Source organism: Carcharodon carcharias, chromosome 4, assembly GCF_017639515.1.
Source record: "Carcharodon carcharias isolate sCarCar2 chromosome 4, sCarCar2.pri, whole genome shotgun sequence".
Lineage (NCBI taxonomy): Eukaryota > Metazoa > Chordata > Chondrichthyes > Lamniformes > Lamnidae > Carcharodon > Carcharodon carcharias.
Window position 1 is genome coordinate 112,392,117 of NC_054470.1, and position 25,921 is coordinate 112,418,037.

The window sequence follows — 25,921 nt, forward strand, 5'->3', positions numbered from 1 at the left end:
GTTCCTCCAGTTTGCGTTGAGCTTCACTGGAACAATGCAGCAAGCCAAGGACGGACATGTGGGCATGACAACAGGGTGCAGTCTTGAAATAGCAAGTGACGGGGAGGTCTGGGTAATGATTGTAGACAGACCAAAGGTGTTCTACAAAGCGGTCACCAGTCTGCGTTTGGTCTCTCCAATGTGGAGGAAATCGCATTGGGAGCAATGAATGCAGTAGACTAAATTGAGGGAAATGCAAGTGAAATGCTGCTTCACTTGAAAGGAGTGTTTGGGCCCTTGGATGGTGAGGAGAGAGGAAGTAAAGGGGCAGGTGTTGCACCTTCTGTGGTTGCATGGGAAGGTGCCGTGGGAGGGGGTTGATGTGTAGGGGGTGATGGAGGAGTGGACCAGGGTGTCCCGGAGGGAATGATCACTGCGAAATGCCGACGGGGGGCGGGTGAAAGGAAGATGTGTTTGGTGGTGGCATCATGCTGGAGTTGGCGGAAATGACGGAGGATGATCCTTTGAATGCGGAGGCTGATGGAGTGATAAGTGAGGACAAGGGGATCCTATCATCTGGGAGGGAGAGGAAGGTGTGAGGGCAGATGTGCAGGAGATGGGCTGGACATGGTTGAGGGCCCTATCAACCACCTTGGGTGGAAAACCTTGGTCAAGGAAGGAAGAAAGATGTCAGCGGAACTGTTTTTGAAAGTGGCATCATCAGAACAGATGCAACGGAGGCGAAGGAACTGAGAGAATAGGATGAAGTCCTTACAGGAAGCGGGGTGTGAGGAGCTGTAGTCGAGGTAGCTGTGGGAGTCGGTAGGCTTGTAATGGATATTCATGGGCAGTCTATCACCAGAAATTGAGACAGAGAGGTCAAGGAAGGGAAGGGAAGTGTCAGAGATGGACCATGTGAAAATAATGGAGGGATGGAAATTGGAAGCAAAATTAATAAATTTTTCCAGGTCCAGACAAGAGCATGAAGCAGCACCGAAGTAAACATCCCACCATCCCTTTGAAGGCCAAACAACTCCCTCACTTATCTAAAAAATGCAAATTTCCTTCACACCCTACATGCTAAGGCCTCATCCGTGTTTAGTCATTAGCATTTCAAATGTCTTTTACCCCTAATTTACTTTGATAATATCAAGCTTGCAGCCTGACTCTATTTAAATCACACAGGCAGAACCATCAACGCTCTCACCCATAAACCTAAGTCACAATTAACCACAAAGTTTTGTGACACTGACATCGTGTTGATATTAATTAATACGTTACAACAGTGGCTACACCTCAAAAACTACTTTGTGGTTGCAAAGGTCCTTGGGATGTCCTGAGGTGGTGAAAGTCGCTTTATAAATGCAAGTTGTCTTTACTGCCATTAACATTCTGTTGATGAGGAAGACAACCTGAGGATACTAGTATTGGAAGCTACAGGATTTTCTATGGATCACAGAAAGACCACAAAATAAAAATTAGATCATTTGTAGACATCAAAAATATATCCACAACTCGCAGTAGCCAAATTATAACAATCATGATTTCGATTGAACGACAGGTGACACAAATGCAGAAAGGCTACCTTTGTTTATTTGAAGCACAAAGAAGCTTTTAACTCACCATTTCCGAGCCTGATTAAGTGGTTTGTATTTGTTGTATTTTATTTTCCATTCCAACACTTCCTTACAACGTTTACAGACACCTGTATGCACCATAGCATTTAATCTCTAGGAGGAAAAACCAAATGATTTAATGCATTAATACAACTTAAGCATCTACTGCAAAAGATTCAACAAGGATGATGCTTGAATGGAGATGTTCTAACAGGAAAGGCTGAACCGTTTGGGGCTCTTTTCTCTAGAAAGGAAAAGAATAAGGAATGACTTGATAGAGGCCTTGGGTTGGAAAAGCAGATGTGGGGATGATGCTTCCACTTGTGCAGTCATCATTATAAAAGGCAGCCATTGATAAATCCAATCAGGAATTCAGGCAAAACTTCTTTACCAAGAGGGTGGCGAGAATGTGAAACTGCTAACACAGAGTGGTCAAGGCAAATAGTATGGATACAATTCAGGGGAAGCGAGATAAACACAAGGGATAAAGGATATGCTGATGGGGTGAGATGAAGAGGGGTGGGAGGAGGCTCATGTGGAGCTTAAACACCAGTACAGGCCAGTTGGGCGAGATGGCCTGTTTTTATACTGAATATACCTTGTAAGCAATTCACCAGTACAAGGTTCAGCTCAGCTCAGTCAGCATCACTCAAAAACTACAGAATCAGAAGTTCAGGTGGGCTGAAGTCCCTTTGTGTTATGCATCCCAACATTGTGTATATTTATTTAACAAGAAAGCTGACAATCTTGGAAAATGGTGCAGATGGTTTTAGCGGCCTTGAGTGGAACTATGTCAAGCGGACTAATAAGATTACATACAAATAGAGGATTTTCTGCATAAAATGAGATTTGAAATAAAATATTAGGAACAGGAGGCAGCCATGGCTGATTTGTGACCCAACTTCATATACCTTAAAGCTTTGTCTTCATATCCCTTAATACCTTTAATGATTTTTGTTAATTTAAATCTGACAGTAGTTAACAATTGACCTAGCATCAATTAGCATTTGCAGAAGTGTGCACCAAACTTCTACCTTTGCGTGCAGGTGTTTGTTTCTCAACTTCACTCTCAAAAGGCTTGGTTTTAATTTTGAGACCACATTCCCCTGCTCCTAGACTTTCTAACTAGTGGAAATGTCAGGTGTGCATACAAGCCTTCTCCAACTTTGAACTTTAGTAACTTTGGATAGAAGCAAATTGTAAGTGGCATTTAAAAGCATCATTCATAACATTTTTAACCTCATTGTTGCGATTTTGAAATGGATTGAAAATGGCAAGTGCAAGTGAAAAAGTGAACTGTTAACAGAACAAGTCCATAAAATCCTTAACACTGAAAACTTTATGAATTATGCTCTAAGCAATTTACAGCTGGCTTGTATCATATGCACATCCAAAGTTACTAAAGTTGAAAGTTTCATCAGGACTTTATAAATACTCTGTAGTTTCTCTCTATCTACCCCCATCAATTCCTACGAATAATTTTGGAAACTTTGATCAAATCACCACTTAAATCACCCAAGTTCCTGGGAACACAGCCCTAGTTTGTGTAAAACAAAAACAGAATTACCTGGAAAAACTCAGCAGGTCTGGCAGCATCGGCAGAGAAGAAAAGAGTTGACGTTTCGAGTCCTCATGACCCTTCGACAGAACTTGTGTTCGAGTCCAAGAAAGAGTTGAAATATAAGCTGGTTTAAGGTGTGTGTGTGGGGGGCGGAGAGATAGAGAGACAAAGAGGTGGGGGGGGGGGGGGTGTGGTTGTAGGGACAAACAAGCAGTGATAGAAGCAGATCATCAAAAGATGTCAACGACAATAGTACAATAGAACACATAGGTGTTAAAATTAAAGTTGGTGATATTATCTAAACGAATGTGCTAATTAAGAATGGATGGTAGGGCACTCAAGGTATAGCTCTAGTGGGGTTTTTTTTTTATATAATGGAAATAGGTGGGAAAAGGAAAATCTTTATAATTTATTGGAAAAAAAAGGGAAGGGGGAAACAGAAAGGGGGTGGGGATGGGGGAGGGAGCTTACGACCTAAAGTTGTTGAATTCAATATTCAGTCCGGAAGGCTGTAAAGTCCCTAGTCGGAAGATGAGGTGTTGTTCCTCCAGTTTGCGTTGGGCTTCACTGGAACAATGCAGCAAGCCAAGGACAGACATGTGGGCAAGAGAGCAGGGTGGAGTGTTGAAATGGCAAGCGACAGGGAGGTTTGGGTCATTCTTGCGGACAGACCGCAGGTGTTCTGCAAAGCGGTCGCCCAGTTTACGTTTGGTCTCTCCAATGTAGAGGAGACCACATTGGGAGCAACGAATGCAGTAGACTAAGTTGGGGGAAATGCAAGTGAAATGCTGCTTCACTTGAAAGGAGTGTTTGGGTCCTTGGACGGTGAGGAGAGAGGAAGTGAAGGGGCAGGTGTTGCATCTTTTGCGTGGGCATGGGGTGGTGCCATAGGAGGGGGTTGAGGAGTAGGGGGTGATGGAGGAGTGGACCAGGGTGTCCCGGAGGGAGCGATCCCTACGGAATGCCGATAAGGGGGGTGAAGGGAAGATGTGTTTGGTGGTGGCATCATGCTGGAGTTGGCGGAAATGGCGGAGGATGATCCTTTGAATGCGGAGGCTGGCGGGGTGATCAGTGAGGACAAGGGGGACCCTATGTATCTCTCCTCATAACTTAACCCTTGAAGTCCAGGGATCATTCTAGTAAATATACGCTACACTCCAAGACCAACACAAACTATCCAAGGTAAGGTGTCCAGAAATGAACCAAGATTTCCATCCAAATTCAGGGAAGGATTTGAAGCTGACAGCACACAGGGAATATCAGACTTTCTTGAGGAGGGGTGAGGTTAGAATTTTCACTGGGCAGCAGCAGCTTAATGATGGGAACCAGAAACAGAAAACTTACAGCACCAAAAGGAGGCCATTTAGCCCATCATGTTTGTGCTGGCCAATTAAAGGATCTAGTCAGCCTAATCTCATGTTCCAGCTCTTTGTCTGTCACCCTGTGGGTTGGGGCTGTTCAAGTGCATATCCAAATTTTTTTTTTCCAAAAATGCAATGAGGGTTTCTGTCTCTAGCACCCTTTCAGTCTGAGCTCCAGATCCACACCACCCTCTGTCTGAAAAAAAAAATTCAACACCCCTCTAATCCTTCTGCCAATTTCTTAAAAATCTGTGCACCCCAGTTTTGACCCCTCTGCTAAGGGAAATAAATCCTTTCTATCTAAGCCACTCAATTTTATACATCTCAATTAAATCCCCCTTTATCATCCTCTGTTCCAAAGAAAACAATCCCAGCCTATCCAATCTTTTCACAGTTAAAATTCTCCATTCTTGGATAAGATTCTCATTAATTTCCTCTGTGTCTCCTCTAGTGTGATCCCACCCGTTCTGTGGAATCCACAGTTTTCCAATAGATATTTAGTTTTATAATTTACAAATGCAAGGGTGGAACTTTATTTTTAGGTGGGTCCATTTATATTTCTTGGCTATAAATACATAATTGCAAATCATTCCTGTAATACTCTGTGTTTACTGAAAATTTATTGCAGTCACATCAACGACAGAACAAAAAGTTTCAGACAGCTTATTTTCCTACCCACTGAGCACAGCCATCGAATGTTTGAGATAAATTGGTCCATGAGCACCTGTTTCAGCCATACAAGTATCAAAGAGTAGCTGTGATGCACATCTTTACCCAGTGAGTGCTCTGTTCCCATGGCATTGCTGGGCTAGTTTATAGAAGTATTATAAATGTACTGAAGGCGCTTGCCTTCATCCACTGAAAACCAAAAATGGTCATGTGCCAGAGTTCCTTGACTCATACCTCGCAGTTCTGCAGCATGGGTAATTTTAAATGGAAGAGAATTGTGGCGTAATTGGCCCGTGCTGAATTTTTCCTGCTCGAGCATCCACCTAGAATAAGACAACACAAGAGGCCACTCCGGCTATTGTGTCTATGCTGGCTCTTTTAAAGATTTATCCAATTAGTCCCACTCGCCTGCTCCTTCTCCGCAGCCCAGTAAATATATTTTCACCTTCAAGTATTTATCCAAGTACCTTTTGAAAATTAATGTTGAATCGCCCTACCCTCTGGTTACTCCGCCACTCATTTTCACTCTCCGCACCCATCACAATTTTGAACACCCCTATTAAAACTCCCTTTACTTTGTTCTAAAGAGAACAATCCCCAGCTTCCCCAGTCTCTCCATGTAACCTTCATCCCTGGGACCATTCTAGTAAATCTTCTCTGTACCTTCACACAAAGCTTTGCTAAGGTGTGGCACCCAGAATTAGTCACAGTACTCTAGCTGGGACCAAAGCAGTGACTTGTAAGGGGTTAGTCCATCTTCCTGAAAGTAGCAATGTCTCTGTTACATCCAGCATGCAAAGCAACCATAGAACTTGAATATTATTTTGTGGGCAGCTATTCAAAGTAATTGTAAGAAAATTAAGTTGCAAAATGCCATTGAAGAAAATAGGTTAGGTTATTAGGGAAACGTTACTTGAAAATTAAAATCTGAAATGTAATCATGTAGCAATGTGCTTCATCTTTATTCAATTTCACTCTTCATCACATTTGATGAATGTGGCTCACACCAAGAGCATTGGACCAAGCCGACAAGAGAAAATAAATTTGGCACCCATACATTAGCAGATTCCACAATGCGATTGACACAAGCTGTTCTCTTCCAGTTTGGTGCACATGACTTGCTGGACATGCCATGTGATATTTCTGGATTGGCCAGTGCAGAGTCAGCTTTGAAAACAACCGCTCCTGATTTTGGACTCCCTAATATAATCTATATTTCAAAAGGAGAAAAAGAAACACCATCTGTGGTTGACTCTTGTTTCAAAAGAGAAGGACTGCAGGACAGTAATTTGGATTTTATTCACCAAAAGCCAACTTTTAGTCGCCAAAAAGTTTGGTTACAACCTGGGGACTCATTCTCATGTCTTTTAGCTACATTTACTTTATGTTACACCAGCAAACTTCTCTGTCCATAAGTTCAGCTTTTGATTGTGGGCAACATTCTCACCCGAGTCAGAAGGTTGTGGGTTCAGGTCCCATACCAGAGTCTTGAGCTCTTAATCTAAGCGGACAGTCCAGTGCAGCACCGAGCGAGCATTGTCCTGTCAGAGGTACCCCCAGCTTTTGGGTGAGACATTAAACTGAGGCCCCATCTGCCCTTGCATGTGAGTGTAAAAAAAGAGTTCCCCTCAATGCCCTGGCTGATATTTCTCTCATTCAAGGTCATTAAGAGAGGTTATCTGGTCATTACCATATTGCTCTTTGTGGGAGCTTGCTGCGTGCAAATGGTTTGTCGCTTTCCTGCAGCACAACAGTGACTGACTACACTTCACCAGTACTTTATTAGCTATATTTTGGGATGCCTTGAGGTAATCAAAGGCGCCATACAAATGCGAGCTCCGTCTTTCCAGTAAAAGCAATTTAAAAAGGAGCTGGGTAAAGAGGTGTCATTTCTGACAAAAATGGGATGTGGTGTAAAGCCGGCTACTGATTCGCTATATCCCATGATCAAATTCACTTCCTGGGCCTTAAGGTATGCGGCGTAGAATACAGAAGTTGAAACGTAGCAAGAGAGTCTACATACAGCTTGAGTAAGCCCACAGTCATTACTGCAGCTCCAGGTTCCACACCATCGGAAGGGTGGAGGGCTAGAAAAATTGGGGCTGGTTTCACTAGAACAGATGAGATTTTGTGATTAGATAGAGGGGTTTAATATTCTCACAGGATGGACAGGTTGGGTGGACAACCTTGATGCAACAAAATGTACAAGATGGAATAAATGAGACTTAGGTACAAACAAGAGGGCTCCAAGGTTGTGGAATGCGTTGCATCATTCCATGAGCGCTGGACCCTTTCCAAAGGCTAGGCGATGTCCAAGGAAATGATAGTTAGCGATGGAAAAGAGGATTTTAAATTTTTCAGAAATAGGTTTTTAAATGGAAAGAACAAAAGACTTGCATTTATGTAGCATCTTTCATGACATCCTAAAGCTCTTCACAGCCAATAATGTACTTTTTGAACTGCAATTGCTGTTGTTATTTAGTGAACGCCGCAGTCAATTACACACTGCAAGCTCCCATAAACAGCAATGTGATAATGATCAGGTCTTTGTGGAATAAATATAGGCAAGGACATCAGTCAGAATTCAACACCAACACTTGCAAATCTAAGAGGAAATCATCAGATAAGGCCAGACATTACAAAAATGCAAGGACAAAATTAAGGGCTCTGTATCTAAATACAGATAGCACTTGAAACAAAACAGAAGAACTGATGACGCAAATAGAAATAAATATGTACAAACAGATACCCATTACAGAGACATGGCTGCAGGATGACATAGATTGGGACCTGAATTTTGAAGGGTATGTGACATTTAGGAAGGACAGGAAGCTAGGAAAAGATGGAGGGAAGGCTCTGCTAATAAATGATGGTATTAATGCGTTAGAGAAGGATGACCTAAGTTCAGGAAACCAGAATGTACAAGCTGTTTGGGTTGAGATGAAAAACAATAAAGGCAAAAAAGTCATGAGTGGGGTACAGGCCACCTAATTGTAACCACATGGTAGGACAGAATATAAACAGAGCCTGTCAGAAAGGTATCAGAGGGGATTTTAATGTACAGGTAGAGTGGAAAAAATCAGATGGGCAGAGGTAGCCTAGATCAGGAGCTCAAAGAATGTTTTCGGGATAGTTTCTTGGAATAGCATGTTCCGGAGCCAAAGAGCAGGCTATAATAGGCCTGGTGCTGTGCAATAAATTTGGATTAATTGATAACCTCAAAATGAAGGCACCCCTAGCAGGCAGCAATCATAACACAACTGAATTTTACATTCAGTTTGATGGGAGAGAAGAGTGGATCCAAGACTAGTACTTTAAATTTAAATAGGGGCAATTATAAAAGGGCATGAAAGCAGAGCTAGCTAGAGTGAACTGGCAAATGAGGTTAAGGGGTAGGTCCACAGGGATGCGATGGCAGACTTAAAGGATATTTCAGAATACACAGAATAGTTACATTCCAATGAGAAAGAAAACTTTCAAGAGGAGAACCCACCATCCTTAGTTAAACTAAAAAAGTGAAAGACAATGTCAAACTTAAAAAAAAAAGCATATAATTGCACAAAGATGGGTGGCAGTTCAGAAGATTGGACAGAATATAAAGAACAGCAAAAAAATGACAAAAAGGATTAATAAGGAGGGAAAAATTAGAGTACTGGAGAAAGCCAGCTGGAAATATAAAGACAGATAGTAAGAGGATATTTAGATAAGAATTGAAGTGAGTGTTGGTCCTATAGAAAGTGCACCTGGGGCATTAATAAGGGAAAGTAAGAGGATGGCAGATGAATGTGTTACAGACAGGAGGGGGATTAATTTAAACAACCCCGATTTCGTCCCTCGCCACCCGCCCGTAAACAGGCATTTTTGCTTTCCAATTTCCCGCTTTAAGTGCTTTCAGTTTGGAGTGATCCAAATCTCTATTAATAACCCCACAGCAAACTTGAGGCAAGGTAAAATTTTTAAAAACCCACCCTCTTTTTTTTATTTTTACACAGACAAATGTTGGGAGGGGTTTCACAACATTCACCTGTTTGCACTCATACAATAAAAAAGGGATAAGGGAAAGGGGTACAGGGCAAGGCCACGATAAAAATAAGAGTTATGGTTTCACGGAAGTCCAGAATCAAAAGTCCAACAGGGCATTCCTCCAGAGGTTAGCAGGCTGAAAAACTGTTGCCGGGTGATCCGTCTTTCCAGAAGCGATGACTTCCCCAATGGTAGGTACATAGAGATGAAAGAGTCTTATGGCACAGATACAGGAGTTCCAGTAGTTCACAGTGTAGATTAGGGCCAGGCACTTTACCTGGACATGGCTCTTTCTGCTGCTACCTGTTAGGTGGTAAAATGCTAGACCACCTGAGCTCAGTTCTACATGGCAATATTACAGGTTCCAGCAGTTGGGGAAAGGTCATGCAAATTACCTCCCACTTCTTCTCCTGGGTGTTGGACAAAGAATGTATTTTCCAAGGTCTAGAATCTTGAGGTGTTTATTAGAGGAGTCAGGGCCCCTTTTGTCCTTTACAAAAATTCCATCTCCATTAGTCAGAGCTCTGCCTTAGAAATGTAGGGGGATTGATGTATTTCTTTGGAATTTGACTGTCGGCAGTACCAGAGGGCATTAGCACCTCTTCAAAGGTAACGAGGCCCCTATTGGTTTCTGAAGGTTATAAAAAGATCTGATGTAAGTCATGGGTAGTAAGGGTAAAGCCTTGGTCCATTTTAAAAATTGTAATTTTATAAGTAGCCAGGTTGACATAGAGATGACAAATCTCTAGGTCCTGATGGACTATATCCCAGGGTCTTGAAAGAAGTGGCTAGTAAAATAGTTGATGCGTTGGTTTTAATTTTCCAAAATTCCCTAGATTCGGGGAAGGTTCCATTAGATTGGAAAAATAGCAAATGTAACTCCTTTCTTCAAAAAAAAAGCGGGGGGGGGGGTGGCACGAGACAGATAGCAGGAAACTGCAGGCCAGTTAGCTTAACATCTGTCATAGGGAAAATGTTAGAAGCTATTATTAAAGATATTATAGCAGGGCGCTTGGAAAAGTTTAAGGCAACCAGGCAGAGTCAACATGATTTTGAGGAAGGAAAATCATGTTTAACAAATTTATTGGAGTTCTTTGAAGGAGTCACATGTGCTGTGGACAAAGGGGAACTGGTGGATGTAGTATACTTAGATTTCCAGAAGATATTTGATAAAGTGCCACTTCAAAGGTTACAGCAGAAAGTAAAAGCTCATGGTGTAGGGGGTAACATATTGGCATGGATAAAAGATTGGCTAGCAAACAGGAAACAGGGTAGCTATAAATGGGCCTTTTGCTGGTTGGTGAGATGTAACAAATGATGTGCCACAGAGATCAGTGCTGGGGCCTCAACCTTTTACAATTTATATAAATGACTTGGATGAAGGGACAGATGGCACGTTTGCTAAATTTGCTGATGACACAAGATAGGAGGAAGGTAAATTGTGAAGAGGACGTAAGGAGGCTACAGAGTGACATAGATAGGTTAAGTGAGTGGGTAAAAGCCTGGCAAATGTGAAATTATCCATGTTGGCAGTGAGAGCAAAAAAACATATTATCTAAATTGTGAGAGATTGCAGAGCTCCAAGATGCAGAGGGATCTGGGTGTCCTAGTGCATGAATAGTAAACAGGTACAGCAAGTAATTAGGGAAGCTAATAGAATGTTATCATTTATTGTGAGGGGAATTGATTACAAAGGTAGGGAGGTTATACTTCAGTTGTACAGGGTATTGGTGAGACCACATCTGGAGTACTGTGTACAGTATTGGTCTTCTTATTTAAGGAAGGATGTAAATGCATTAGCAGTTCAGAGAAGGTTTACTAGATTAATATCAGGAATGGGTGGATTGCCTTATGAGGAAAGGTTAGGCTTCTGTCCACTGGAGTTTAGAAGAGTAAAAGGTGACTTGGTCAAAACCTTTAAGATCCTCAGGATGACAGAGTGGACGTGGAGAGGATATTTCCTTTTGTGGGAGAATCTAGAACCAGGGGTCACGGTTTAAAAATAAGGGGTCACTCATTTAAGACAGAGGTGAAGGGAACTTTTCTCTGAAGGTCCTAAGTCATTGAAACTCTCTTCCTCAAAAGGAATTAGAAGCAGGGTCTTTGAATATTTTTATGACAGAGCTAAATGAGTTCTTGATTAACAAGGAGTGAAAGGTTATTGATCATAGTAAATGGCGGAGCAGGCTTGAAGGGCTGAGTGGCCTAACCTTGCTCTGGGTTCGTTTGTTTGTGTAACATACTACTTTTTTTAAAAAGCAAAAGCTCACCTCTCTCTGGCTGTTTGCATCCTCCGGTTACCTAGTCTCACATTAATGGAAACAGTTGCTGTTTATTTGGTCTGTCGAAATCCCTCATGGTTTTAAATGCTGAAGTAAATGGCTATTGAAAGTAACAACACTACTCTGGAAAAGATGGGCTTTAAAGACCAGAGTTTCATTTCACTATTAAACTGTTGCTTACCTTCATCTTTTCACTTTTATCGTATTTGTCATTTTTGAACCGAATAATATTCTGATGCTTCTGAGCTCTCTTCCTTGCAACGTTTCCTTTCTCTGAACTCATAACCTGTTTAATAAATTACAATTGCTTAAGTAAATTATAAAGCACACACACAATCCACCTAACCCATTTACCCCGGAAGTTATAGGAGAGCAATCACGTGGGACCGAAACAATGAGGTCACTCATCGGGCCTCGCCCCCAGATCTCCTCACGCACGATTGGCTGCTCTGGCCGGCGCCGGCTATGTTAAATGACTGATCCAAATATCAATCAGCGGCATCCAGCCAATTAGAAGGCGCAAATGGAAGGGGCCACGGCTTGGCTGGCCTCCCACTCTCTGAAGCGATTGGTCCGGTTTTGCTCGTTGATCCCGCCCTCCAATTTTAAAAAATAACTTTTGTGGGGGGTCGATTTTTAAAAACGCCTTCCCCTTCATGCATAATCTTGTACGAATTACAGAAACTCTCCAGTGCGGCATCTGTGAGGGAAGGGACAGTTGACCAGGCTTTCTAAAGTTGCTCAGGGACGTGTTTGTTCCCTTCCCGCTCCGACGTGTCCAATACGCCGGGGGGAGGGCATGCGGACAGTTTAGGGACGGTAACTACCGCCATGTTTCCAACTGCGCATGTGCGCCACCTCGGAACGGGACCTGCCCACTCCCAGCCGTGCCTTCTGCGCACGCGCCACACCGTTGACTGCCCCCCCCCCCCCCCCCCCCCCCCCGGCCGCCCCCCGCCCCGCCCCGCCCCGGGCGTTAACGGCGCATGTGCTACCTCCTTGGCCGCCCCGCCTGCCGCCCTTCCGCACGTCAGACGCGCATGCGCGCCTCTCTCTCGTCCCTCACGTTATCCCCTCTACCCAAGGCGTGTCCACCTTATCACCGCTCCTACCTAATTAAACAAACAAGAAAAGAAAGTATGGAAATATCCGGGCCGGCAGGCTTGGAAGTGAAATCACGGGTGTGAGTTGGAAAAGGAGGTGAAGGAAGGAAAAGCAAAGCCGGCGGTCGGGAGCGAGTGAGTGTGTGTGAGGAGGCGGCGGCGGCGGCGGCGGCGGCGGCGGCGGCGGGGGGGGGGGGCCGGGTCCTCCTTTTGTTCACCGTGTGGAAACTACGGGGCCCGGCGGAGGTTCCGCCGGCGATTGTTTCCCACCCCCCTCCAAAATCCCCCATCCCCCGGCTTCCTGAACCTTAGCTGTTGTTGAGGGGGGTGCGTGAAAAGATTATCGACTGATTGCCTGAGGAGCCGGGTGGAGAGTTGAAGCAGGAGGGGGGGATTAATTCGGTACCACCTCCTCCTGCTGCGGGGAGAGGGGCTTCCCCTCCATCAATGACTTGGAGCCTGAGCTGAAGTTTGTAAATGATTCGTTTCCATTTGGATCCATGAGGCGGGGAAAAGCCTTTAGCACAAAGGAAGAGCGGGATTTTAACCAACTCTCTCTTAAATCAGTGTCTTTTCTTGGCCGGATTGATCATGTGCAGCAGCCTGTGAGAATTTGACTCCACACACAAAGTTTCATGTTGAACTCTGCAATCACTGGAATAATTTATTTATTTATTTGACTGGTTGGGGGGGGGTTGTCTCTCTCTCTCTCTCTCCCTCTCTCTCTTCCCTGGCCATGAATAACCTGTCTCTGAGTGAGCTCTGCTGCCTCTTCTGTTGCCCTCCCTGCCCGGGTCGGATTGCCTCCAAGCTGGCCTTCCTGCCCCCCGAGCCCACCTACGCGCTGCTGGCCGACGAGGCCGGGGGCCGCTGGAGCCTGCACCTGTCCGAGCGGGCTGACTGGCAGTACTCGCAGCGGGAGAAGGACTCCATCGAGGCCTTCATGACCCGCACCAGCCGGGGCAACCGCATCGCCTGCATGTTCATCCGCTGCTCGCCCAGTGCCCGCTTCACCCTGCTCTTCTCGCACGGCAACGCCGTGGACCTGGGTCAGATGAGCAGCTTCTACATCGGCCTGGGCTCCCGTATCAACTGCAACGTCTTCTCCTACGACTACTCGGGCTACGGGGCCAGCTCCGGGAAACCCTCCGAGAAGAACCTCTACGCCGATGTGGACGCAGCCTGGCAAGCCCTCAGGACCAGGTAGGCAGATGTGCAGCCTCCAACACACACAACACAAAGAGTCCATTCAGCCCAGCCTGTCTGTGCTGGCTATCCAGGCTCAGTCATTGAGTATATTCAGGATAGAGAAGGGTTCCTAGATATTAAAGACAGCAGGGGATATGGGGGTACTGCGGGAAAATAGCTTTGAGGGAGAAGACCAGCCATGATCTTACTGAATAATGGAGCAGGTTGGAGAAGCCAAAAGCTCTACTCCTATTTCCTTTCTTTTTCTTTCATGGGATGTGGGTGTTACTGGCAAGGCCAGAATTTATTACCCATCCCTAATTGCCCTTGAACAGAGTGGCTTGCTAGGTCATTTCAAGTTTAGAGTCAACCACATTGCTATGGGTCTGGAGTCACATGTAGGCCAGACTGGGTAAGGACAGCAGACTTCCTTTCCTGAAGGACATTAGTGAACCAGAAGAGCTTTTACAACAATTGACAATAGTTGTCATGGTCAGCATTACTGAGATGAGCTTTATATTCCAGATTTATTAATTGAATTTACATTCCGCCAGCTCCTGTGGCAGGATTTGAACCCTTGTCCCCAGAGCAGGAGCCTGGACCTCTGGATTACTAAATTAGCGACATCACCATCTCTCCCTCCTGTTATATTATCCACCTGAGTAAAATTGAAATTGCCTATTGAAGGATAAGCAGTTTTGTTTAACAGCTGAAAAACTCCTTTGTTTGAGGGGCCGAATAGCCTTCTGCTACCCTATTATTTTTATTCTTCCATGGGATGGCTAGGCCAGCATTTTTATTAACCATCATTGCTCATGAAAAGGTGGTGGTGAGCTGCTGCCTTGAACTGCTGCACTGGTTCTATGTTCCTGTCCAACTATATCTACTCCATCGTACTGTTCTGTGAAAGGCCATCGACCTGAAATGTTAGCTCTGTCTGTCTCTCACTCTCTCAACATGCTGGGCATTTTCTGTTGTTATTTCACATTTCCAGCATCTGTGGTGTTTTGCTCTTGGTCCCACTATATCCTGCCCATTCCCCATAACTGTGCACATTTCTGTGTATCTATCCAATTCCCCTTTGAAAAGCCATCAGCAATTACCTTATTAAATGTGTTATTTGTTCATAACCTGTTTCAAACTTTTTCTCGTTACCACCCATCTTCCCTTCCCCCGCCTCTGCCCAATGGAACACCGTTATCTTGCAGTTCCATTATTGGTGCAATATGAGAATGGGAGTTTTTACATCTATTTTCTGTAACTTACGGAGCCCATATTAACAATTATCTTGCAAATTGTGTGAATAAAATGTCAGTTTTCGAGCCCCACTCCTGAAAATTGAACGCGTAATCTAGGCAGACATTTCAGTACACTACCAGGGAGTGCTGGCAGCATGGGTTGGAAATTGTTTGGGAGGTAGGGGACAGTGAATACGGATAAAAGGTATGCACTGAGATTAGCAGGATAAGACAAATGGTGTTCCCAAGGTATCCATTGTGAGGCTTCAGTTTTGCACTGTATTTATTAATGACTTATTCAGGTCCCACTTCAGGACTTTGTGGCCACTGGAGGTGTATTCATAACGTGGCCAAACAGGTAGATTATCAGCCTGTAAATTCTTCCAACATACCTGATGGCAGGCCGTAAGAGTGGGAGAGTTTCTTGGCTAGCCATATGGCGGAAGGCAGTGGTAAACCACTGCAGTACTTTACCAAGCATAATCGTGGACCAATCCAATGGAAGTTCATGGTTGCCAATGCCCTCTTAAGGGTACCTGAAGGAGGAGGAGGAGGATCAGTGACTTGGAAGGGGAATATACAGGGTTGCATATCAAAGTTTGCAGATGACACCAAGTTGGGAAAGAAGGAAAGACTTGCATTCCTATAGTTCCTTTCACAACCTCATGATGCCGCCAAATACTTTACAGCCAATGGAGTACTCCATTGGAAGTGTGACAGCCGATTTGCAACACGGCAAGCTCACAGAAGACAATGTGATTATGACAAAAATATTCAAAATGATGATGACCAAATTTAGGTGATGGGATCTAGTAAGTAGTACAGATTGGAGCAGGAAATTACACAGGGTGTAGACAAATGAAGCAAGTGGGAAAAATTGTGACAAATGAAGTTCATTGTTGAGTAGTGTGAGGTCATTCAATTTGGATCCAAGAAAGACATGACAGAGTATTTTCTAAATGGCAAGAAGTTAAAAACTGTAGAGGAACAAAAATTTGGGTGTCCCAAATACATGTGTCCCAAGTGAATGGGTATAAAAAGCAATCAGAAAGACTACTGCAATGTTGATCTTCATCTCAAGAGGACTGGAGTACAAAGAGGATTGTGTTCTGCTTTTGGTATACAGAGCCTTGGGTCAGATTGTGTTCAGTCCTGGGCACTGTGGTGCAGGAAGGATATGTTGGATTTGGAGGGGGTGCAGCATGGATTCACCAGAATGATACTGGGGTTGAAAGGGTTAACTTAGCAAGGATAGTTTGCATAAATTTAACTTGCATTCCATGGAGTATAAAATATAGATAGTTACATAGAATTTACAGTACAGATTGGAGCAGGAAATTACGCAGGCTGTAGACAAATGAAGCAAGTCTGGTCTGGCAGTGCTCCATCAGAGCCACCTCCCAGCCTACTTCATTTACCCTCACAGCATAACCTCCTAATTTATCTTCCTCATGTTTATTCCCCCTTAAATACATCTATTCTCACTGGTTTGCCTCCATTTCTGTGGGTTCCACATTCTCACCAAAGCTTCACCTGAATTCCTTATTGGATTTACTGGCAACCCTTAGTTTTGGGTTCTCCCACAAGTGGAAATACCTTCTTTACATCTACTCTATCAAACCTCTCATAATTTTTAAGATCCCAATCAACCTTCTTTTTCCTGGAGCAAAAAGCCCCAGCCTGTTCAATCTTTGGGTGTAACCTCTCGATTCCATCCTTGCAAATCTCTTTTAGATCTCCTCCAGTGCCTCTATCTTTTTTTTTAAACATGTTTATCAGAACAAAGTGGAATCTAACCAAGGCGTTTAAATGTTAGAGATTCAACAGGAAGAAGCTATTCCCTCTGGCGGGGAGCCCAGGACAGGGAACATACCTCAGAATTAGAGCCACACCATTGAGAAGTGATATCAGGCTGCACTATTTTACACAAGGGGTAATGGAAATCTGGAATTCTTTCTCCAAAAAGCTGAGTCTGTTGAAGCTTTTCAGCTTGAAATCAACAGCTTTTTGTTAGCTAAGAGATGTGGAGCAAAGGGGGTTAAATGGAGTTAATTAGATCAGGGATGATTTGTGTCTTGAGTGGCAAAACAGACTTTGGGGATCTTGGGGGGGGGCAGAATGACTGCCTGTTCCTTTTTTTCCTAAACAAGTATTATTTGTCTTGTTGGCTTTTTATCATGCTCATTATATTTGAATGTAATATGTATAAATTATGTGTAGTAACTAATGGTGCTGCATCATAGAACATGCATAACCTGGTGGCACAGGCTGATTCATTGCTGGGAATTGTGTCTTAAGATCTCAACAATGTTTCTTTAGTAGGGCGTTGAGGATTTTGTTTAGTACCTCTGATCTTGCCAAATGCATGATCTCAGATTTAGACTGTATCTAACTGATTTCCTGTGGATGACTTTGTGTAAGTCTAGTTGAAAGGAACTGTAACCATGTTTGTGTCTAATATTGACATGGAGGTAATTATTGGATGCGTCCATGGGGACCCTTGCTTAATGTTCATTTGCACCCGCTGACTAGAGTTAAACACTGACTGTAGGGTTGGCTTGATCTTTGTCTCTGTCAGTGTCATTGGTCAATGTTCATTTTCCCTCATAAATGTGAATTCTGACACTGCATTTCTAGAAATGTAAAAATTGGTTGAAAATAGTGACACTTACAGTAATTCCTTGTTTACTGTTGTAGTTTCATCCCTGAAAAGTGCAAATTAAAATGAAACAACTTTAAGCAAAACAGATTTTTCCATTACAACCAATGTAAAAGCTGTAGTTAGGCCTGCAGGATATTTCTCATCAGGAAAAAAATTTAAAACATTATACCCTGTAAGTTTAAATACTGTACATTGCTAAATTACTATATATGAAAAAAGAATTAATGTAAAAAGAATGTGCTAACTCTTTCTACTTACCCTCGTCTCTCTTGCACTTCACTGATCGTGCTATCCAACTCTCTCCCAATTGAGAGCAGTTTTGAGTTGGAGGTGAGCCACAAGCTGGAGTGACGACCAGTGGGAGAGTCAGTGGGGAATGGGAGAGGCTATTCTAAAACCAATTGGGTCATTTGACCCTGCATCACACCCAGTGCGAAATGACAATGCGAATCCACAATGCTAAACACAACATTAAATTGAAACAACTTTAAAACTGGGCAACTTAAAGTGAGGACTTGCAGTACTACATGTCAGTTTTTTGCCCTTTTCAAATGGTATTCTGCCATGGCTCAGTTGGTGGCACTGTTGCCTCTGTGTTAGAAGGTAGTGGGTTCCAGCTCCACTCCAGTGAATTAATCTGGGCTGGTACCAGTGCAGTAAAGAGGGAGTGTTGCATCCTATGACTTTCCATCTTTCAGATGAGATGTTGAACTGCCCCCTCAGGTGGATGTGAAAGATCCCGTTGCACTATTTCGAAGAAGGACCGAGGAGTCATGAAGGTCTTCAGCTCAGAAAAAGGCCCTTCGGCCCATCGAGTCTGCGCTGGTCAAACAAGTACTGAACTATTTTAATCCCATTTTCCAGCACTAGGCCCGTAGCCTTGTATGCCATGGCATCGCAAGTGCACATCCAAATACCACTTATGTTATAAGGGTTTCTGCCTCTACCAACCTTTCGGGCAGTAAGTTCCAGATCCCCACCATCCTCTATAGCTCCCTGGGGTCTCATCCAGTGAACTTGTGCCAGCCTAGCCTGTGAGGATTGACCATCTTTTTTTATTCTTACACAGAGTGTGGGCGACGCTAGTTAGGCCAGCATTTACTACTCATCCCAAATTCCCCTTGAGAAGGTGATGGTGAGCCGTCACCTTGAGCTGCTGCAGCCCATGTGGTGCAGGTACACCTACAGTACAGTTAGGAAGGGGGAGTATTTGATGGTGCATAGCATCACGAATGAACCTGATCCCATCATTATCATTCATCTACAGATGCACACTTTACTCTGGATAGCACAGGAAAAGAGAGTGTAACTGATTTTTTTTTCTACCACCAAATTGCTGCTATGGCTGATTTGTAGTTCATATAGTTTAGAAGTTTATGTACTTATCCACTAAACTGTGGACAAACTGCTGATTGGGAATAGAAGGTGCTTTACAAAAATGGTATGTTTGGAAAGTATCAAAACTTGTGGTTTAAAGTATTTCTGATCTTAGCCATGTTATTGAGCATGAGGAAGGGAAGATTGGGTGATGTGCCGTTCTCATGTGCCTTGTAAAATTATACAACACAGATGGAGGTTATTCAGCTTCTCATGCTTGCCCTGGCTCTTTGAAAGAGCTGTCCAATTTATCCTCACACCCCAGTTTTTTCTCCCTAACCCTGCCAGTTAATCCTCTCGAAACGTCAACTCTTTCCTTCTCCGCCGATGTTGCCAGACCTGCTGAGTTTTTCCAGGTAATTCTGTTTTTGTTTTGGATTTCCAGCATCTGCAGTTTTTTGTTTTTATCTCTTCAGTTACATGTCTGATTACCTGATAAGATCCTATGGAATCTGCTCCCACTAGCCTTTCAGACAGTGCATTCCAGATTGTAGCAGTCCTTTGTGTGCAAAAGCTTCTCTTCATTTCCCCTGGAGTTTTAAATCTATGACCCTGATTACTGATTCACTTAGTTGCCAGAGAAAACAATTTCTCCTGACTTGCTCTATCAAAGCCTTCATGATTTTGAACACCTCTAACAAATCTCCCCTTAATCTTCTCTGCTCTAAGGAGAGCAATCCCAGCTTCTCCAATCTCTCCACATAACTGAAGTGCTTCATGCCTGGACCATCCTGGTAAGCCTTCTCTGTACCCTCTCCAAGGCCTTGACATCCTTCCTAAAGCGTAGTGACAACTGGACATGATTCTTCAGCTGAGGCCTGAGCAGTGATTTAACCTCCTCCTCTTTGTCTCTAGCAGTATGAGTGTAGGGCTGGGAGGAGGACATCTGCCCATTCTTTAGATTAGGGGGCAATTTATGAAGCAGGAAGAATTAATATTGGGGGAGGATTAGTAACTCACTGAAAATCTGTTACCCAACTTCAGCTCTTATTATACTGGATTGCATGATCCAGATGCTTCTGCTCAGTTTTAACCTGATGAAAATATTTTAAGGCACGAACGTTTCACACCAAAATCAAACATAACTAAAATTATTAGTAAACATCATGCTTTTACTTAGAAAATTCTATAGTTCATGAGACAGAATTATCAGTGCAGGCACATGTTTTGAGAGAGGTGATGAGAGAAGAATATCTGACAATCCCAGAATTGAAGTAAGGCATCGGGGGAAGATAACAACAACTTGCATTTATATAATGCCTTTTAATATGATAAAATACCCCAGGGCGTTTCACAGGAGCGTAATCAAACAAAATTTGACATCAAACCACATTAGGAGATATGCCGACAGGTGATGGAAAGCTTGGTCAGGAAGGCAAGTTTTAAGGAGTATCTTAAATGGCGGAGAGAGGCGGCGAGATTTAGGGAAGCTTAGGGCCTAGGAACTGAAGGCATGGCCGCCAATAGTGGAATGATTATATAAAAAAAAAGAGGATGCTCAAATCACCAGAATGAGAAGAGAGTGTAGGGCTGGAGGGAATTAGAAAGATAGGGAGGGGTGAGGCTGTGGAGGGATTTGAAAACCAGGATGAGGATTTTAAAATAGAGGGGATTCCGGCCTGGGAACCCCGTTGTAGGTCAGTGCCACAGCTGATGGGTGAATGGAGCTTAGTGGGAGTTAGGATACAGGCAACAGAGTTCTGGATTAGTTTATGGAGGATGATTGATGTGAGCCTGGCCAGGTGAGCATGGGAATAGTCAAACAGAAGTCACAAAAGACAAGGCTAAGGGTTTCAGCAGCAGATACATTGAGGCAGGGTTGGAGTTGGGTGACGATACGGAGGTGGAAGTTTGCAATAAAATTGTGCATGTCCTAGTTCTGTCCTGTTTGCATCTCACTCCATTTCCCCCATCCTCGATTACCTCTTGCAACCGTTTTTAGTGTGGTGAACCCAGTACGAGTTTCACACCTAGCCATAAGAGAAACTGTTAGGAAAGTAACAAACGCTTGGTCCAATAGATAGATTCTGGGGAGGATCTTAAAGGGAGGAGAGGGAGGATAAGAGACTCCGGTTTAGGGAGGGAATTCCTGAGCTAAGGGCTGAGGCATCTGAAAGCATGGCCATCAATGGTGGAGCAATGAAAATCGGGGATACACAGATGGCCAGGATTAAAGGAGTGCAGAGATCTCGGAGGGTTGTACAGCCAGAGGAGATTACAAAGGTAGGGAGGGCGAGCCCATGGAAGGATTTGAACACGATGATACATTTATGATAGGGAAGAGGAACAAATGATGGTGCTTGATGAGCACCAACTTTCATGTCTACGTGCAGGCACCTGTTTATGCTAAGTCGATGCTTCAAACTATTTTTACTGTTACACAAACCTTAATCTCATAATTGGGTGCTGGTGATGATTCGCCACAGGGCAGAACAAAAGATTAACAGCCCATGCTGAATCATTTGGGGATGGGATCAGCCAAGATACATAGCTCACATAACACAAAATATCAAAAGTGCAAGTGAGAGAGAAACTTACTGAACCCATCCCCAAGTGATGCAACATGATCATTAGTCTCTTGCCTTGCCCTAGTGAATCATCACCAGCACCCAAAATATAATTAATGCTTACCTCTTTGCACTCTTGTGTCTGTCTGTTTCTTCCCCATATTGGTTTCTATTTTCCAAGCACCAATAGAGGCTTCCAATTCTAACAAATTGAACTTCACAGAATTGTTACAGCACAGGCAGAGGCCATTCAGCCCATCGTGTCTGCACTGCCCGTCCAAGCGAGCAGTTCACCTCGTGCCTCTCCGCTGTCATCTCTCTCTAACCCTGCACGTTCTTCCTTTTCAGATAACAGTCTAATTCCCTTTATAAAGCCGTGATTGACACCGCCTCTGCCACGCTGTCAGGCAGTACATTCTAGACCATAACCACTCGCTGCATGAAAACATTTTTCCTCATATTGCTTTTGCTTCCTTGGCCAATTACTTTAAATCTGTGTCCTCTCATTCGCAATCCTTTCACGAATGGGAACTGTTTCTCCCTATCCACTCTGTCCAGACCCCTCATGATTTTGAACACGTCTATCAAATCTCCTCTCAGCCTTCTCTTCAACGAAAACAGTCCCAGCTTCTCCAATCTATCTTCATAACTGAAGCTCTTCATCCCTGGAACCGTTCTCATGAATCTTTTCTGTATTATCTCCAATGCCTTCACATCTTTCCTAAAGCGTGGCACCCAGAACTGGACATGCTATTCCAGCTGAGGCCAAACTAGTGACTTAAATTCTTGAAATGAAATTAATTCTCATTCGAAAATCCTTTTCTTTTACAGGAATGTGGAAGTTTTCTACATCACTTTTTTTTAGATAAGATGCCCAACCCTGTGAAGTGCGCCAGTTGTTGGTTTCTCTGGGGTTTTTTTTAAGTAATGATTGATCACAATGCTAGAGTTTCTGTATTCAAATTCTTGCGTATGTTAATGAGTGGTTCCTGCATAAAGGTACATACCATTCCAAAAATAAGGTATTTGTTTTATTCAAAGTGCATGCTCTTGGAAAATAATACTCACGTACAGGGAACTACACCACAATTTGCCCCTAGGAATCGTCAGGCAGATGTTACAAAACAATGAGGACTGTAGTTGTCAGACTGAGTGGTAACATACTGTATAATTGCATATTTGTATTGGTGGTGTGGAACTAGTCAGGGTAGCTCTATCAATGCCGAAATGGCCTTCATCTATCTGTAAAAATCTATGATTAAATTTATCCTATTTGACTTCCTTTACCAACAATCCTATTATAAGCAATATTTAATCTTGATGCATAAATACTAATGTAGGCTTTCTATGATTCATAGTCCTTGGGCAAAATATAGTGCAATTCTGGTGATATATGTGTGAATTAAGATCAGAATTGCAATTAGCATGGCTGGAGGAGAGAGGCTAATTATCCAGGTTGCCATTCAGCTGATTTTGAAAGGCATCTTAAAGTACAACAGGGGCCAAAGTTTTAAATTTGTCAAAATAACAGGGCTGTGGGAAGGCCAGGAAAGACACTTTATACTGTAAAGATGCTTACTGTCTTGATAACTTTACGGAACTGTGTTGGGATCACATCCTGTAATGCAGTCCCAAACAAAACTTCAACTTGTGAAACAAGAAGCTCGGAGGCCTGAATCATCAGTTTGTGTAGTGTGAATGTCTGATGAGCAGGGCTACAGAGGAACAAAATGGACATATATTTATCTTATACATTCGCCCTCAAAATCCTTTGGAGTGAGGAGGGTAAATTTTCATAATCATTATTTGCAGCATTTTCCAGTTGTCTCTGGAGAATTTGACAGTACTGTAAGATCCAGGGGTCCATTCTGTCTTCAAAATCCCAGGCCTTAATACTGGTTTTAAAGAGTCAACATAGAAGATTTTTTAAAAAATTTCATAACAGTTTGGTAGCTTCATCATCACTAATGTTGACACTAACTTTTTATTACAGATTTATTTAACTTGTTGAATCTAAATTCCCCAATTGCCATGGTAGGATTTGACTAATGTCTCTAGATCATTAGTCCAAGCCTCTGGATTACTTGTCAAGTAACATAACCACTACGATACTGTGCACCTCATGACTCAGCAAAATACTAAAAGCAGCACGTTCGATCAATCTTTAGTTTCTAAGTCTGAATTTTGGCCTGCGATTTCAGCCTTTTTTAAAAATTCAAGTATAGTACAGGGAGCGGTCAATGTTAACCTCAAGCTGCCCATTGTTGCTGAGGTTTCTAAAAGTCAAATGTTAAAATCTGTAAAACACACTTGCTTCTTTTTTGGAATTCCTGTATGAATTTTGATGGTGGGGGAGGGGATAGGAATGTTGCTGCCAAATTCCTAGAATCTTAAATCCTGCTTGCAAGAATGTGTGGTTCTTTTCAAGTGGTTTGCTGCATAAGGTGTGTAGGCTGAGTTGCAGTGCAATTTTTATCTGCATACCTTATCACCTTTTGGGTGTGCCTTCTATTGTAACTATGGAAAATTGATCACAATAATGAAAGCTACATCATTGCCACAAATGTGTTGACAGCAACCAATTGCGATGACCTTGTTGACGTGACGTGGGCACTTCGGCAAGTGTCAGGAAGATAAATACCAATAACATTATGAGAATTATAAATTTGTAAATTGTAATTTATTGAGTGATAGTGGGATGTATGTGTGTGTGTGTGTGTGTGTGTGTGTGTGTGTGTGTGTGTGACTTAATTGAATTACAGGCAGCTTGAAGGCTTTGATGTAAACAAGGGCGAAGTTTGGAACGTAAGGTAAAAGGACATTTGCATGTTTAAATAAACCAGACTAGATTGTTTTCAAAGGAGGGGTAAAATGTGTCACTTAGCCAGGTGAAGTTTATTTTTCCCAAAGATTACTAGTAAAACTTAGTGCTATGAGAGGTTTTTATTATCAGGAAGATAAAGTTCAAAGACCTAGCGAAACAATGGGAATTTGCATTCAAAAGGGAAAATATGTATAAAGGAGTGAAAGCTGTGTGTAAGGATAGGCATTTTAAGATCTTAGTGTGAAAAGCCTTCATCTATGTCTCGAGCTGTTGTTTTCAAAGAACTGAAGTTAAGAAGACTCATTTTGAATTCGATTTGTTCAGGGTATCATGTTTCAATATCCAACACCCATCTAGGACCCTCCACCCCTGCCTGTCCCTCCGTCCCCACCCCATCTTCGAATCCCAGTCCCGGTCGTGTATTCACCATAACCCCTGACCTTCCCCTCTCCGACGCTGAACGTTCAGTGCTCAGCAAAGGACTAAGTTTCATACCTTTATGCCCTCATCTCAATGAATTTCGGGCTCGGCACGATGCTGGACTCTTATTCCACCGTCTTCGTCTCTGCTCACTTCTTTGGACAGGAGTCCTCTCCCCGTTCAACGGATCCTTTTACCCACCTCCAATATTCTCACTCCACCTGGACCCCTCCCTCTGGATTCTTACCTTCTCTTGATCTTTTCATTGAGAATTGTCGGCATGACATTAATCGTCTCAATTTCTCTGCTCCTCTCACCCATTCTAATCTGTCTCTCTCTTAACTTACTGCATTCCGTTCTCTCAGGTCCAACCCTAACATTGTCATCAAACCCGCTGACAGGGGTGGTGCTGTTGTTGTCTGGCGCACTGACCTCTACCTCGCGGAGGCTGAGCGTCAACTCGCAGACACTTCCTCCTACCTCTCCCTGGACCATGACCCCACCACTGAACATCAAGCCATTGTTTCCAGGACTGTCACTGACCTCATCTCCTCTGGAGATCTTCTTCCCACAGCTTCCAACCTGATAGTCGCCCAACCTCGGACGGCTCGCTTCTACCTCCTACCCAAAATCCATAAACAGCACTGACCCGGCAGACCGATCGTGTCAGTTTGCTCCTGCCCCACGGAACTCATTTCTCGTTATCTTGACTCCCTTCTCTCTCCCCTTGTCCAGTCCCTTCCCACCTACATCCGTGATTCCTCTGACACATTACGTCACATCAACAATTTCCAGTTCCCTGGCCCCAACCACTTCCTCTTCACCATGGATGTCCAATCCCTGTACACCTCCATCCCCCACCAGGATGGTCTGAGGGCCCTTAGCTTCTTCCTCGGACAGAGGCCCGAACAATCCCCATCCACCACTACTCTCCTCCGTCTGGCTGAACTTGTTCTCACACTGAACAATTTCTCCTTCAACTCATCTCACTTCCTCCAAATAAAAGGTGTGGCTATGGGTACCCTCATGGGCCCCAGCTATGCCTGTCTCTTTATGGGGTATGTGGAACATTCCTTGTTCCAGTCCTACTCCGGCCCCCTTCCACAACTCT

At 43.5% G+C, this 25,921-nt stretch overlaps 2 protein-coding genes across 4 annotated transcripts in view; one reads left to right on the top strand and one right to left on the bottom strand.

Moving 5' to 3' along the window:
• Positions 1-12,724, bottom strand: part of c4h9orf85 (chromosome 4 C9orf85 homolog) — a 29,104-nt gene extending 16,380 nt beyond the window's left edge. For 2 of the 3 annotated variants that reach the window (XM_041185956.1, XM_041185958.1), the window contains exons 1-3: positions 12,171-12,282; positions 11,673-11,777; positions 1,603-1,709 (exon numbers count right to left, since the gene is read on the bottom strand). In XM_041185956.1, coding sequence (XP_041041890.1) covers positions 1,603-1,709; positions 11,673-11,777; positions 12,171-12,191 — 233 coding nt within the window. In that variant the 5' untranslated portion in view covers positions 12,192-12,282. Of the gene's footprint in view, positions 1-1,602; positions 1,710-11,672; positions 11,778-12,170; positions 12,283-12,603 lie in introns of those variants that run through there. The other variant, XM_041185957.1, reaches the window with a different exon arrangement.
• An 82-nt stretch (positions 12,725-12,806) lies between these two features.
• abhd17b (abhydrolase domain containing 17B, depalmitoylase) overlaps positions 12,807-25,921 on the top strand; it is a 117,413-nt gene continuing 104,298 nt past the window's right edge. The window contains exon 1 of the mRNA XM_041185954.1: positions 12,807-13,797. Within this exon, the coding sequence (XP_041041888.1) occupies positions 13,331-13,797 (467 nt within the window). The 5' untranslated portion in view covers positions 12,807-13,330. The remainder of the gene's footprint in view (positions 13,798-25,921) is intronic.